General features: G+C 31.5%; 2 protein-coding genes across 3 annotated transcripts in view; both read left to right on the forward strand.

The window, feature by feature from the left end:
* The window catches only part of LOC145325441 (uncharacterized), a 32,214-nt gene extending 25,913 nt beyond the window's left edge, over positions 1 to 6,301 (forward strand). Inside the window, exon 4 of the mRNA XM_080168419.1 lies at positions 4,951 to 6,301. Within this exon, the coding sequence (XP_080024545.1) occupies positions 4,951 to 5,146 (196 nt within the window). The 3' untranslated portion in view covers positions 5,147 to 6,301. The remainder of the gene's footprint in view (positions 1 to 4,950) is intronic.
* A 3,191-nt stretch (positions 6,302 to 9,492) lies between these two features.
* Positions 9,493 to 13,775, forward strand: part of LOC145325442 (uncharacterized) — a 30,484-nt gene continuing 26,201 nt past the window's right edge. Inside the window, exons 1-3 of one of the 2 annotated variants that reach the window (XM_080168421.1) lie at positions 9,493 to 9,552; positions 10,568 to 10,657; positions 11,738 to 11,883. In XM_080168421.1, the coding sequence (XP_080024547.1) occupies positions 9,541 to 9,552; positions 10,568 to 10,657; positions 11,738 to 11,883 (248 nt within the window). In that variant the 5' untranslated portion in view covers positions 9,493 to 9,540. The remainder of the gene's footprint in view (positions 9,553 to 10,567; positions 10,658 to 11,737; positions 11,884 to 13,775) is intronic. The other variant, XM_080168422.1, reaches the window with a different exon arrangement.

Below are 13,775 nucleotides of genomic sequence, written 5' to 3' on the forward strand. Positions count from 1 at the left end.
TACTTACTTGAAACATCGACTAGCTATAAAAATAAAAGTTAAGACACCTTCTTTAAAATTTACATAAATTTTTGCCATTTATATAACTTGAATATTTCCAATACGTGTAAAAAGATATAAAACAAACTTGGTTGTGTAAGATTTGTATTTTAAAATCCTTGAATAACACTTGTAGATTTTGAAAGTAACAAGAATTATCATATCATGTACAGTATAGCCTCTGAATTTCCTCATAACGGTATGGCATTTAGGCATACCTATACTTTATCGTCTTCTATTAAAGATAGACGGCTGTAATATATTGTGAAGATTCATATGAACACTGAGCATCTACTCTAGAACACATTATATCTGGACATAATTGCTCAGTTGCAATTTGAGATATGTCCTCATTATTTGTTAAATTGTCTGTTTCATTTTATAAACACTAAACAGACAAGAATAATTTAGTTTTTTACTTGTTTTAGAGGAGACTCGCTAATATGCAAGAATATATAATTTGATTTTTTTGCGTTGAAAATAATAATTCCTTCTTTTATTATGTAAAACATCTGTCAAAAATGTCAATAAGTTTGATATGCTAATGTTACAAGAGTAATGGATAGGGAAATGAAAATTAAAATAATCTTCCACCAAAAACAAAGAGACAAAATTGTATTTCTTACATTACAGTTGGAAATTCAAGTCTATTTTATTCTTCATAGAACTATCCCTATTGTTCTAGAGCAATAGTACTTTTTATAGAACCGAAAACAGATTTTACTTTTTTTGTTGTGAATATATTAATAAATTTGTTCATTTTTCTTGTCTATGGGTCTGTCTGTCTGCCTGACTTTAAAGTACAAAGAAATAATATTAGCTGTATCTTTCCATGTTTTTTTGTATAACAGCTACTCTATGATGTTTGTTTTGTAGCTAGGGTAGCAAATAAGAAACAGTAGCTGGACTTTCATAAGATTGAATCCCGCCCGTATGGTACCTTGTTGGTGTAATTCCTGCAGAACCATTATAAATGTATACGTGTGCAAAAACTGGTTGAATGTCTGACCATTATCCTAAGGAAGTGATGAGCACTCTGCCAACAATTTGTGGATAACTAAATGGATCCAAAAAAAGTAGGTTCTGGAGTTTCCAACCATACGGGTTACTATGTCTGTAGGGCGATTCCAACTAATATTTTTTCTTAAAACAACGCCTATCCGAACATATGCATTTAATTTGAGTTTAATCACTCCTTTCTGTTAAAATTGAGTTTTAAACTGTGAAGGATAATCATATCTTCAATTATTTTATAAAACTACTAGCGGCTTCGCCCCTAACCTCTAGTGGCTTTGCTCCAAGAGGTAATTTAATGAATAAAAAAAATGAATACAAAAAATTAAGTACTACTGGAGCTGCCACCACTTATTTCAAATATATTTTTTTAAATGGGGGAGGGGGTTGGGGGTGTCCCACCCCTCCAAGAAAATAGCTTAAAACCACCACTGGACCAGTGGATATATTTCCTGAAGAGTAGAATCCAATCGGTTCAGTGGTTACCGAGATCTAAAGCTTCAGACGAACGGACATCATTCTAGCTTGTCTTATAATTTACCCAAAAAAATTCACAAACCAAATTAAAATAAACAATGATAACCTAGCCTAACTCATTTATTGGCCATTTTTAGTATGCTTCATTCCCTGTTCTGTTAAATATTCTGTTAATTCTACAAAATGCATAATATTCTCTATAGATTAATTGAAATAATGACAGTTGATCAAAGACCCCCTTTAATAAATAAAAAATAAATTGGGTAGTTTTTGGCATGTTTGTATTTTACCTAAGGTTAGGGTTAGGGCTCTCTGCAGTGGTTATTAAATAAGGAATGGGTTTCTTTCTCATTGTGTTTTTTGAGGGAAAGCAACAAAATATTAGATACTGGCGGCATCGCCCCTAGCCTCTAGGGGCTTTGAGATTCGGTTCAGCGGTTAGCGAGATCCTTCGCTACAAACAAACTGTCTTAACCTCTTTTCGAGGAAGCTTTGTGTTTATCAAGTTCGAAATTAATTCCTTATCATTATCCTAAAACTAAGCGCAAATGTCGTCTTTTTTGGCTTTCCTTTCATAATGTGACGCGGCATGGATTGTTTACATATTTTGATGCGCCCACGTTTCTTACTTTTGAATGAGATATGAGTGTGTGAAGATTTCGGAGAACAAAATTGGGCCTATCATTGGTCTCATAGTGCGTGAACAACCCTAGTATACCAGGGATTTGAAACCATAAGAACTTCAGGTAGAATTTGTTAATTTTATTAAGAAGAATGGTGTATAGGACGATTATATGTAGTTTTAAAAAGGCTTTAGCCAGCTAAGCATGAAACTTAATTATGATTAATATATGTTTTAGTTATTTTTTATGTGCCTTTATTTTTGCATTTAACAATGATTTATTAAACCAAATAATTTTCCTTTAAAGCCAAAGTTTCCAAAGATTCTTAACCGTAGAGAAAAATGATTTTAAAAAGCAATTAAGATTACGTGGTTATAAATAACTGGAATTATGAACTAATTGATTTTGTAATTTCAGGACTTTGAAATAATTTCATCAATAAATCTATAATCAAACCTGCTGTTGAAACTTGATGGTTCCTGGTATTGGGGGTTTGTATGTTCGCCAACAGATCTCGAGAACTTCCCGCTAATTCGGAAGTCATACTCAACCAAAGTGTCATGGTTGAGACACAAACACACAAACAAACAGACAGACATCGTTCTACTTTGTATTATAGATTAAGGTTATTTAAAACAGCTAATTTACTTGTGTCTCTATCTCTGACTCTGTGCAGAGAACTGTAGTGCCAAAAACTTTGAAAGAAAATGAAAAATGACTGCTAGGTTTTATTAACGTTTTGACTTCTTCCATACACTCCCCCCCCCCCTCCATCTTTCTTTCTTTATAATATCTCTTCTTATTTTTAGCAGCGGAGGTACTCTATAATTCGTTTTGTCTGTCTGACCCTCCGTCCGTCAGTACTATGAGGGAAATGTGATTTACACAGCTGCTATTAGACGACTGACAAATTTCCCATAGCAATCAGCAACCTGCATATAATTTACCTGTCCTGTAGGTCTTTCAGCCATGCTATGCTACAAAGATATTAATATTAAACCATTTAAAAACACATGTGAAAAGTTCGTGACCTTTTGCAATCATGTTATTCTAGATTTTCTAGAACACTGCTTTTTAAATCACTTTATCCATTTATCCATGCAAATGCCGCTTATGACAATTTTTTCACCCTTGTTTCTATCTCTCTAGAAGCTATATAACATATCTTTTTACAAGAATGGGATTATCCACAGAAATTATAAAAGAAGCAAGAGAAAAAAAGTGCGGTACAAGGATACAATGAAAGAAAACAAACCTTTGGTTAATATGGTAGCATTTTTGTAATATGGAATTTCAATGGTTTTTACAAAGAATATATACTTATAAACATTGGTCATCGATGACATATAATGATATAATGGACATAACGATATTCTAATGACATTGTCACTCCATTAGATAGATAGATAGATAGATAGAGAGAGAGAGAGAGAGAGAGAGAGAGAGAGAGGGAGAGAGAGAGAGAGAGAGAAAGAGAGAGAGAGAGAGAGAGAGAGAGAGAGAGAGAGAGAAAGAGGGACATATTAAGATAAAAAGAAAGAGATAATTGTAAGTCTGCTACGCTGCCAGAAAAGTTTTTGTCCATATGTTCTAAGAGGCTGGCTGTTGAAAGTTATGTTGTACGCAATGTAATCAAGGACAGATATAAATGTTCTAGTCAATAATTTGTCAGTGATTATCACTGTTGTCGACACAAAGTTACTTTCCAATAAAATTTTACGAACAATAAACCCTTCTTCTTTATTTTGAAATAGAATAAAAAAGAGTTAGTAAGAAGTCTTTTTCCTATGCCTAATCAATGCGATGGTTGAAACCCTGCGGGGCTACCCAGTACCCAATATAACCTGACTTCAAGTATTGCCTCTCAATTATTTTAATTAACATCTAAGTTAAAAAGGTGTGTAAACACAATGTTTCAAGGTATGTTAACTAACTAATTGTTTCTGATATGATCTGTCACTATCCACGATAGTAATTTAGTAAAATCATTCCAAAACTCAAAATGGATTCTTAAAGCTTTGTTTCTTACTTTGAATAAGTTCAGTCTTATTTCTAGTGCTCATTAAAAACCTATATAGTCCATTTCAATAACACACAGTTACTAAATTTATAATAAATTTTGGACATATATTTTTCATTAAAATTACTGTTTGTTTAACCCCCATATCAATTGAATAAAATCAATAAACTTTTTGAAGAAAAGATAAGTTTTTGATGATTATTCATATTATGTCAAATTAAGTAAGGGGTATACAATAGGAATCTGAAGACAATAACCGATAAATTGATAAACTTACCCAATAATGATACACAAAATTACCTCTTCTGTAGATTAAAATTAGTTGTTAAAACGTTTGAACACTCAAGTTAAAGAACCAAACAATCTAAATTTACTATAGTCCCCAAAGTTGTTATGACAACTAATAAGAAAACGAATTATAAAACTTTGAGAACTAGTATATAATAAACAGCCCATTGTCCCCTTTCTCTCTCTGGGTATAATAGCCCAGAAGCAACAGAACCCTCCATCAAACTAATACACGGGAGGAGGTAGAGAGTTAAAAAAGACCAGTTATAGATAGAATTAAAAGCACCAATGATATTAATACAGATATAAGGTAGGTATAACCAACAAGTGAAATACATTATAATATTTGGGGCGGAGATGGAGAGGTCGTCAATTTTACTTTATGTTGCCCCCCAACGACAGCTCAAAACCACGTATTGGTTTCTTGATTCTCGAAAAAATTTCGTTATTGTTATAAATAAGTTGATTTTAATGCATTTTATTTTTCAGAGTGGCGCTACCTGACGGTCGTATCCAGATAGTGACGTACCATGCCGACCCAGTCACAGGATTTAAGGCGGATGTATCCTACGAGGGTGGTCCCCCAGCCCATCCCCCTCCACCCCCACATGCTGGACCCCACCATGGACCTCCCCACCACTCTGGAGGACTTCCCATCCGTCCAGCACATCTTGGAAAGAAGTAAATGAAAAAAATTTAGCATAGACAAAATTTTAGTTTATGTTTATAGATCTTTCATGGCTGAAGCAGCTAATAGTGACTCAAAAAACGGACAAATGTTCCATCGTTTGACTGAAACTTTTTCGATTGACGTCATATTCCCTTTTAATATGACGTCAATCGAAAAAGTTTGACATTTGTCCACATTTATGGAGACACTATAAGCTGCTTCCTCAAGGCTTCATATTTAAAAAAACATAAAAATATTGGATGTCCATGTCTATGATTTCCATTTATTTAAACAATTTCTGTAAAAATATGCTAGATATAACTTTTCTTGGCAGGATTAGATTCTAGCATCGGCTTTATTTTTCCCATTACTATTATTGATATGACATGCAAGTTATAATTGATTTAAATCAGTAAGATTGATACATCATCAATTGTTCAATCTCTGAATCCCTTACATACCAAAAAATCAAATGTTAAATATAAAATTAAATCAAATAAAGAAATATGTACTAGTTATTTATTAAGGAAAGTATGATATTGTAGATATTTCGTAATCAGGGTATAAAGAACATTTAAAAATTGTCAGTAAACTAAAATTCCTATTATCTTTTAATAAAAAGGTATTAAGCTCAGTTTAAAATGCCAATTTAACTGTGGCTCAAAATATCTATTTCTATCATAGTTATTTATCTCATCCTATTATAGACAGCTTTCCGCGGATATCAAAATGAAAAACTATAAGAATAAAACCAGTTTTGTAAGATCCGAGAGGCCTAAGTCCCGGACTAACAAAACTGAATTTTATTTATGGTTTTTATTTTAATACTTGTGGAAATTTTTTTGTAATTCGATGCTATTCATGATTTTTTGGTATAATATGAATTTTAGCTATCTATAATAATATACTTTGGATCTACATGATATCTATAAATTAATCATTTCTTCCTTATTTATTTACAGAGCTTATTATAACATGGCATTAGGTTATAAAAAGGGCATTAGCTAATATATATAAATATGTTATTAAACATCATTATTATTGTTAATTATAATAATTACAGAGTAGCTGCGCTGCTAATTATGTATTTGTTAATAATGTTTTATAATAATATTGTTTTCGTACTTGTTTGTTACTTAGTAATAATAAATATAAGTGTAATAAATAAATTCTTATTGAAGCACAGCAACTCTACAAGTGTATCCCTGTACAAGTCATTGAGAAAGCTAGTTACTATTAGGCTCTGGGGATCATTAACCAGGACAATCTGACAGGATCCATGTTACTTAATAATTTTACACATAGATTTTAATAACTGCAGGATGGACTTTCAAGAGCTATATAGTATCTTCACTTCTACAAAATACCATGTAAAGACTAACTCACTTTTAATTGGTCTTTTTATTAGAAATGATAGCCAAATCTTGTGACATAATATGTCGTCTTATTTTTACTGTAAATGAAATAGAATCACTGCCTTTAATCGGAATCAAACAATCTATATTTTGACTTATTATCCATTTTAATATTTCAAGGTTTGTTCTATTTGAGTTTGTCAAAAAGGATAACTTTGATAAATTCTAGTAAACAGCATCCATTTACTTGCATGACATTTATCTGGGTGTCCTAACAGTGCAAGATATTGGATTATGCATAACGGTATGTGCCTGACGTGGCAGTAGTAGACAGCTTTTTAACATATTTAGTTTGAACACAACTTTGGCAGAGACTCGAAACCAAAACCTTTTGTGTTTTCATTTTTTCCTACGAATGTTGACAACAATAACTTCAAAATCCTAAAATCAATTTTCTAAAATATAAAAACATTTGTTTTTAAATAATAAAAAAGTATTGAATGACAACTTTGTGTGATATTAATGAACCATAATTAGGCGTCATTTTGATGTATGACTGATTATTTACTTTTTATGAAGGTACACTTACAATGCAACAAAAAATACAAGTTTGGTTCAACTGCTAAAAAGCAGCCAAAAAGGTTGGAAAGCCAAAGTTATATTTTCCTATAATATAAAGTATATATACAAAAAACTTATTTTTTCTCATTTTTAAATATAAAGTGAAGAATAAGGTATAACCAACAAGCGAAATAAATCTAAAATGATATTTGGGGGCAGATCAATTGTTGCCAATTCTACTATATGTTGCCCTCAAAAGTAGAAGGTTTTTTGTCTAAAGCTAAATATATCGGAAAATGCTGGTCCGAATGGGCTGTACTTTTTAGGGAAGCTTTATAAATGTCCTAGGGTGGTTTCAGGTTTTTTTTTTATTCTGAACTTTGCCCCCCTCCCCCGCCCTTAGGGCTAGAGGATAATTAATTATTATCTTATAATATTATCTTGATTATTGTTGTCTCCTAATTTTGTTTTATAAAATAAAAAGTTTTGTAGGAACATAATCTATTAACATATTCATAGCAGGGAGTAAGGGAGGGGACAATGGGCAATTAATTCAATATAAGAGTTATCAAAGAAAGGGCATGAAATTCAGTTTAATCCAATAAATTTGTAGGAAATTATAAAGGGATTGTTAATTGAATAATAGATTTCCATAGCGTCATGTAAAGTGAAATCACAACTTGTTTTTGATGAAATATATTGAGGTTTTATGGTGTGATTTTTATATTACAAGATTATTGGACCCGGCCAGCTGCTAGCAAGAATATGACTGCCCCTTTTTATTCTGTTTATTTCCCTTGCCCCCACCTCCCTTCTCCCCGTCTGCTACATTCCAAACTAACACAACGAGTAGTTATTTCCCTTGCCCCCACTTTCCTTATCCCTTCTCCCCGACTGCAATATTCAAAACATACACAACGAGTAGCGGCATATAATGCGCAAGTACCCAAACTCAGTCAGAAACTGCTAAATTCTTGCACATTCCCTTTAAGAACACAGTAATAGTGTCTGACTGATTATGACGTAACAAAAAAAATTAGCCAATGAGAGGCAACTATAAATTTTACCATTGGTCAATAACGGCCTCTCATTGGCTAATTTTTTTTTTGTTACGTCATAATCAGTCAGACACTATTACTGTGTTCTCCCTTTAAGCCAGTACCCAAAGTCTGAGACTCCTAAAAATTGAATATTCGATCCATTGTCCCCTCCCTTACTCCCTGTATTCAAAGTCTAGATTAATCATATTTAACCTGGTTATTGTTTATGTTTTTTAGACACTAGAGTTTATTTAGACCCCATAAAAAAGGATATATAGAAAGGCTACCTTGATATGCGCTATCAATATAGGTTAGGGCGAGGACTCAAGCAAATTGTAGGAAGTATTTAAAGTATTTATTTGTGTGAAACATAGCTTGAAGAATATATTAAACTCCTTTAAAGCCTAAAGACCAAAATAACAAAGGTCTATCTCTGTTTTATTAGTTGAAATAGTCTATTCACCAATCTCTATTAATTTTACTTATGAAAGAACAATTATGACCATACGTAGGTGAATATTACCTGGTTATTCTTACATTAAAAAAAAACTGCATTATTATATGAGAATATTAAAATTAATGTCTAATGGACATATGGACGGTTATGGATTAACCAATATACCCCATATAAAGAAAATATTTGCTTTGAACAAAAGGGAAAGCATTACTTAACAATAGACACCCAAAAGAGCCTCCCCTATACCTCGCTTCCTTTGTCCTCTCCCCTCCTTATCAGCCCGGCCTCGAGTGATGGTTGTTGGTTGTGGCCGCACCAAACCTTTAGACCATTCTTTATCTATATCTAGAAAAAATCTACCAACAGTTTAAAAAAATATACCAATAGTTCCAATATAAAAATTAAGTAGGTTAACGTATCGTCCTATCATTTTCAAACCCTGTATGAAAGTTATTATTAAAATGATGTAGTGTAAAGATAGCATCTGAATATAGTAATAACTAGAGTAAAAATTTAGACAAGATTGAATTCAAATGATTCCTCAGACGATTCTATCTATATATAGTATACAAGAAGAAACTCAATAACATCTCAAATTAAAGTTTCTCTACAGCATCCCATAATATATTTTGAAAAGAAGAATAGGTTATTTTTCTAAAATAAATTTTACTGATAATGGTCAAAATGGCATTTAAAATATTTTTATTTGGTAACTTGTATGGGCCCAGCAATGTTTTGGTTTTATCACTTGGGCCTTAATAAGTGCATAAATTAATGATTTATCATTATACTTTGAAGTGAAAAAATAATTTATTTTCCTTACATTTTTATTAATTAATAGTACAGCATTTATAAAAAAATTAAAATGGCCAAAAAAAATTAATAAATAAAGTTCAAAAAAGTGAAAAATGCGCAAAGCTACAATTACATAAATTGATAAATAATGCATTAGTCACCAAAATATATATTTTTCAGATATTAATAAAAGAACCTAAAATGCCTCGTAAGGTAAAAAATATTCATTTTCTTAAAGCTTATAAACTTTTTTTTTTGCATATAAAATTGAGCAATTATGCGATTATTGGTGGGCTGATTTAATAATAAATACTTCTATATTTGCATTGCACTATAGTGTATTGCATTTTATTATGCATCATGAATATTATTTATTTGACTCACTAAACTAATTTTCAAATTCCTTTGCATTGCCTACTGACTTATATCGCAATTTAAAAGCAAGGCTTTATATAGAAGTGGTTCATTACATCTGTTGTGGATAGGTCTTACCGTTATGTTAGAAACTTTGCATCATCATATACCTGTGTAATTTAGAAAGCATAGTAACTCTATAATCATTAAGTAAGTCCATAAGTCCATTTTAAACAAGTTGATGTTAGGCTATTTATTTATGATTTGTGTAATAGTGATTTTCAGCATCGTATTATAGGCAGCTTTCCTCAAATAGTAAAACTTCTAAATAATGTTTTATATGAATTAGTTGTTGCTCTATATGTATTTATGTTAGTTTGCATGTTTTTGTTCTGCATAACTTTTTTGGGTGTTGTTATGCTGGTTGTCTTTTTCTGTCTGAAGTTTAGCAAACTTTAAAGCATTTTTATTTTAGAAATGCTTAAATTGGGTCTTTTATTTTAATTTATTGGTTATAGGCGACTTTTAAAATCTTTTCCCTGTCAAATACAGAAGAAACCCCCTATTTATTATGAAGAAAATCATAAGGGGGCACAGTCCATAGTTAGATTGAATCTAAAAAGTGTAGCAGTAATAGTTATTTCTCGCATCGTATTATAAACGGCTTTCCGCGGACATATTTATATTCGTAGAAAACTGGATATAATACGATGCTAGACATAGTTTTTTCGTATGGATGAGAACCGGTTCCTATCCACCGGATTCGAATGAATACGAGAAATAGATTTATACCACCTTTCTATTTTTCTCTCTATCTCAATGGCTGACCCATTTGTTTGTGTGTCATTTAAAACAATATTCGTTTTTGTTTAAGAATAAGAAAGGTTGTAAGAAGCCAACAACACCTGAAGATTGTGAGGAGGCCATTAGCCTTGAAATTGTCGATGAAAAACAGCTTACACAAGTAAGATGGAAAGATAATATTATCAGCATGGCCACATTTTTCAGTATACTGAAATATTCAGTATTCTTCAGTATTTGGAAATTGGGGGTTCAGTATTTTCAATATTTCAAATAGACTAAGAACTGAAAGATAATAGTTACGTTAAGCAAGGATGACAGCAGCATCGATGAATAGCGAATCAAAATGAAATCCTGGACAAAGTGAGTTATAGATCGAATATACGATAGAGGGAAAAAATATTAGAGAGAGAAAATGCTATAGTTCAAAGAAAATCACGAAATATTCATAAAAATTGAGCATTTTTGTCTTTACATTTAAATATTTATTCCAATACGAAATAATATACAAACATAGTTAAAATATAATAATAATAAAAAAATAAAATTAAGACATAAATCGATCCACATAGAACGAATAAAAGAAACAATGTGTATGTTAGGCTTAGTTTGATATGAAATCAATAAAATCATATATTATATTGTTATTCAAGTCAGCATTATGAAGGAGTTTACAAGTAAATTGAGATAAAAGAATAGAGTGTGCATAGAAATTGTTGTCATCTCACTTAATGAAATCGTCCTCTATGCTTATTTTTAAAGATCTATCTTTTGCAACTAAAATTAAATGGGATAATTGTAGATAGAAATCGTTTGAAAAGCCTTCATAAAACATATTGTATAAGTAAAAGTTTTCTTTTAAAAAGATGAATTCTGGCTTACTATCATTTAGAACATAATCTAGAAATAATGCAAGTTTATGTATAAAATAGGTAGGAAACACACAGAAATAGAGGGCATGTTCTGTTGAACTTATTATATTACATTTTGAAAATAAATTTGAATCAGTTAATTTAAATTTATATAGTTTAAAGACCAACTAAAGTATTGCTGAATACACTATGGTAGAGGAAATCTCCCTACAAAAAAAATCATCTTAATATCATAAAAAACAGCCGAGAAAATCTTAATTTCCTAAGAGCGTTACGGACGGACAGACTAAGTGAAATTAGAGTAGTTTCACTACTCAAAAGACAAAATACTGGCTTTAATAACAAAACTTTAAATAATTTTCTATTTCAAGTTTGATGAACAATTGCAGGACCAGGAGAGTGAGATAAGGAACAGGTTCCACGCTGGTGGCTCTCAGGGGGGCTCTATAGATGAGGGGGACAGTGATACGGACAGCAATCCTGCAGGATGGATGGAAATTTATGATAATAATAACAGGTACAGTACCCCGTCCCGGATTTGAAAAATTTTGTTAAAATTTTTGCCCCCAGCCAAAATATGGTTGATTTATGCTTAAAAATGACCTATGCAAAATATTTTTTAAAAGTTTTTAAAATCTGAAAAAAAACATGTTTTATGGCTTTTTTGGGGCTTTTGTACCATCCCAATTTTAAAGATTTTTACAAAATTTCAATTCAAGTGTGTTGATATATACCTGAAATTTACCAAAAAAATGGGGGCAGTCTCAATTATAACATATGAAGGTGTAGCAAGTAATCTTCCAAATACAAAGTTGTCAAATTGCATACATATATAATAGGATTGGGCCGGATACTTTTTTTGGACGGATATTGGATATCTGGCTGATTTATAATGCCAGATATTCGACATCTGGCCAGATATCTAGCAAATATCCGGTAATTTGGCCGGATATCTGGTTATTCGGCCGGATATCCGGTAATTTGCCGGATACCAAATATGTTGCATTATAAATCATCTGGATATCCGGTATCTGGCCAAAAAAGTATCCGGCCTACCTTTATTATATAAGTATGAAATTTGTTTGATACACAAAACTATCCCTTCTGTAGATTAAACTTAGCTGTTGAAACGTTTATACACTTAACTTAATAAACCAACCAATCATTATTCAATAAAATTCTCAAAAGTTGTTAACCTAATGAATTAGAAAAACAATTATAAAACTTTGGGGACAAGTGAAATAAACAGTCCAATTTCCCCTCCCTCTCTGAATTATACCAGAGTGTACCAAAAGTCTAATAATAACTAGGGAGGCAGAGCACAATGGGCTGTTAATTACACTAGTCCCCGAAGTTTTAAAACTTTTTCATTTGTTTGCTCAACAACTTTTTAGATTGTTTGAAATTTTAATTGGTTTAATAAGACGTTCCAACCACCTATTGTAATCAACAGAAAAGGTAAGTTTGTGTATAATCAAGGGATATACACGTCCATGTATCAGCCATTGTCTCCCTATCTAGATCCCTGTACCCAAAGTCTTATAATAACTGGAACACTCTTATTTGTATTACATAACAAGAAATAACATGTTATTTAAAAATCTAAAGGGATAAGACTATGTCTAAAAATTGATGTACATCCCCAAAAATGATACAAAAAATTATCCCTTCTGTAGATTAAGATTAGAAGTTGAAACTTTTAAACACTAAACTTAATAAATCAACCAAATAAAATTTACTGAAATTCCCCAATGTTTTAACCCAAATGTAAGAAAACACCGTTATAACACTTTGGGGACTAATTTAATAAACAGCTCAATGTCCCCTCCCTCCCTGAACTATACAAGAGTGTATCACAAGTCTAATAATAACTAGGGAGGGAGGTGACATTGGGCTGTTTAATACACTAGTCCCGGAAGGTTTATAATAACATTTTTTTCTTTCTTGGCACAACAACTTTGGAGACTTTTATTTAATTTTAATCTGGATCTAAGGGATAAGACTATGGCTAATGTATTGATGTACATCCCCATTAATAATACACAAAATTAACCCTTAAAATTAGTGGTAGAAACGATTGAACACTCAAATTAATAAACCAATCCATCAAAATTTATTGAAAGTCCCCAAAGTTATTAAGTCAACAAATAAGAAAAGGTTATTTTCAAACTTTTGGGACTAGTGTATTAAACGGCCTATTTTGTCCCATCTATTTCTGATACTTGTTAAATGCAAATTTTTTCTATAATATGAGTCTGAACGAACTCCGTAAAGGTTAGCTCTTTTGTTTAATCTAAGCAAGTTTAAATTTTTTTATTGAAAACTTTGGTTGATGATTCCTGTAACAATAAGGGTTTAGAAAGTGTAGCAACTCTGCAATCGGTAGTTCTGCTTTATAGCTTTAGTTTT

The sequence above is a fragment of the Acartia tonsa genome, chromosome 8 (genome assembly GCF_053477335.1).
Source record: "Acartia tonsa isolate MP-2025a chromosome 8, ASM5347733v1, whole genome shotgun sequence".
Lineage (NCBI taxonomy): Eukaryota > Metazoa > Arthropoda > Copepoda > Calanoida > Acartiidae > Acartia > Acartia tonsa.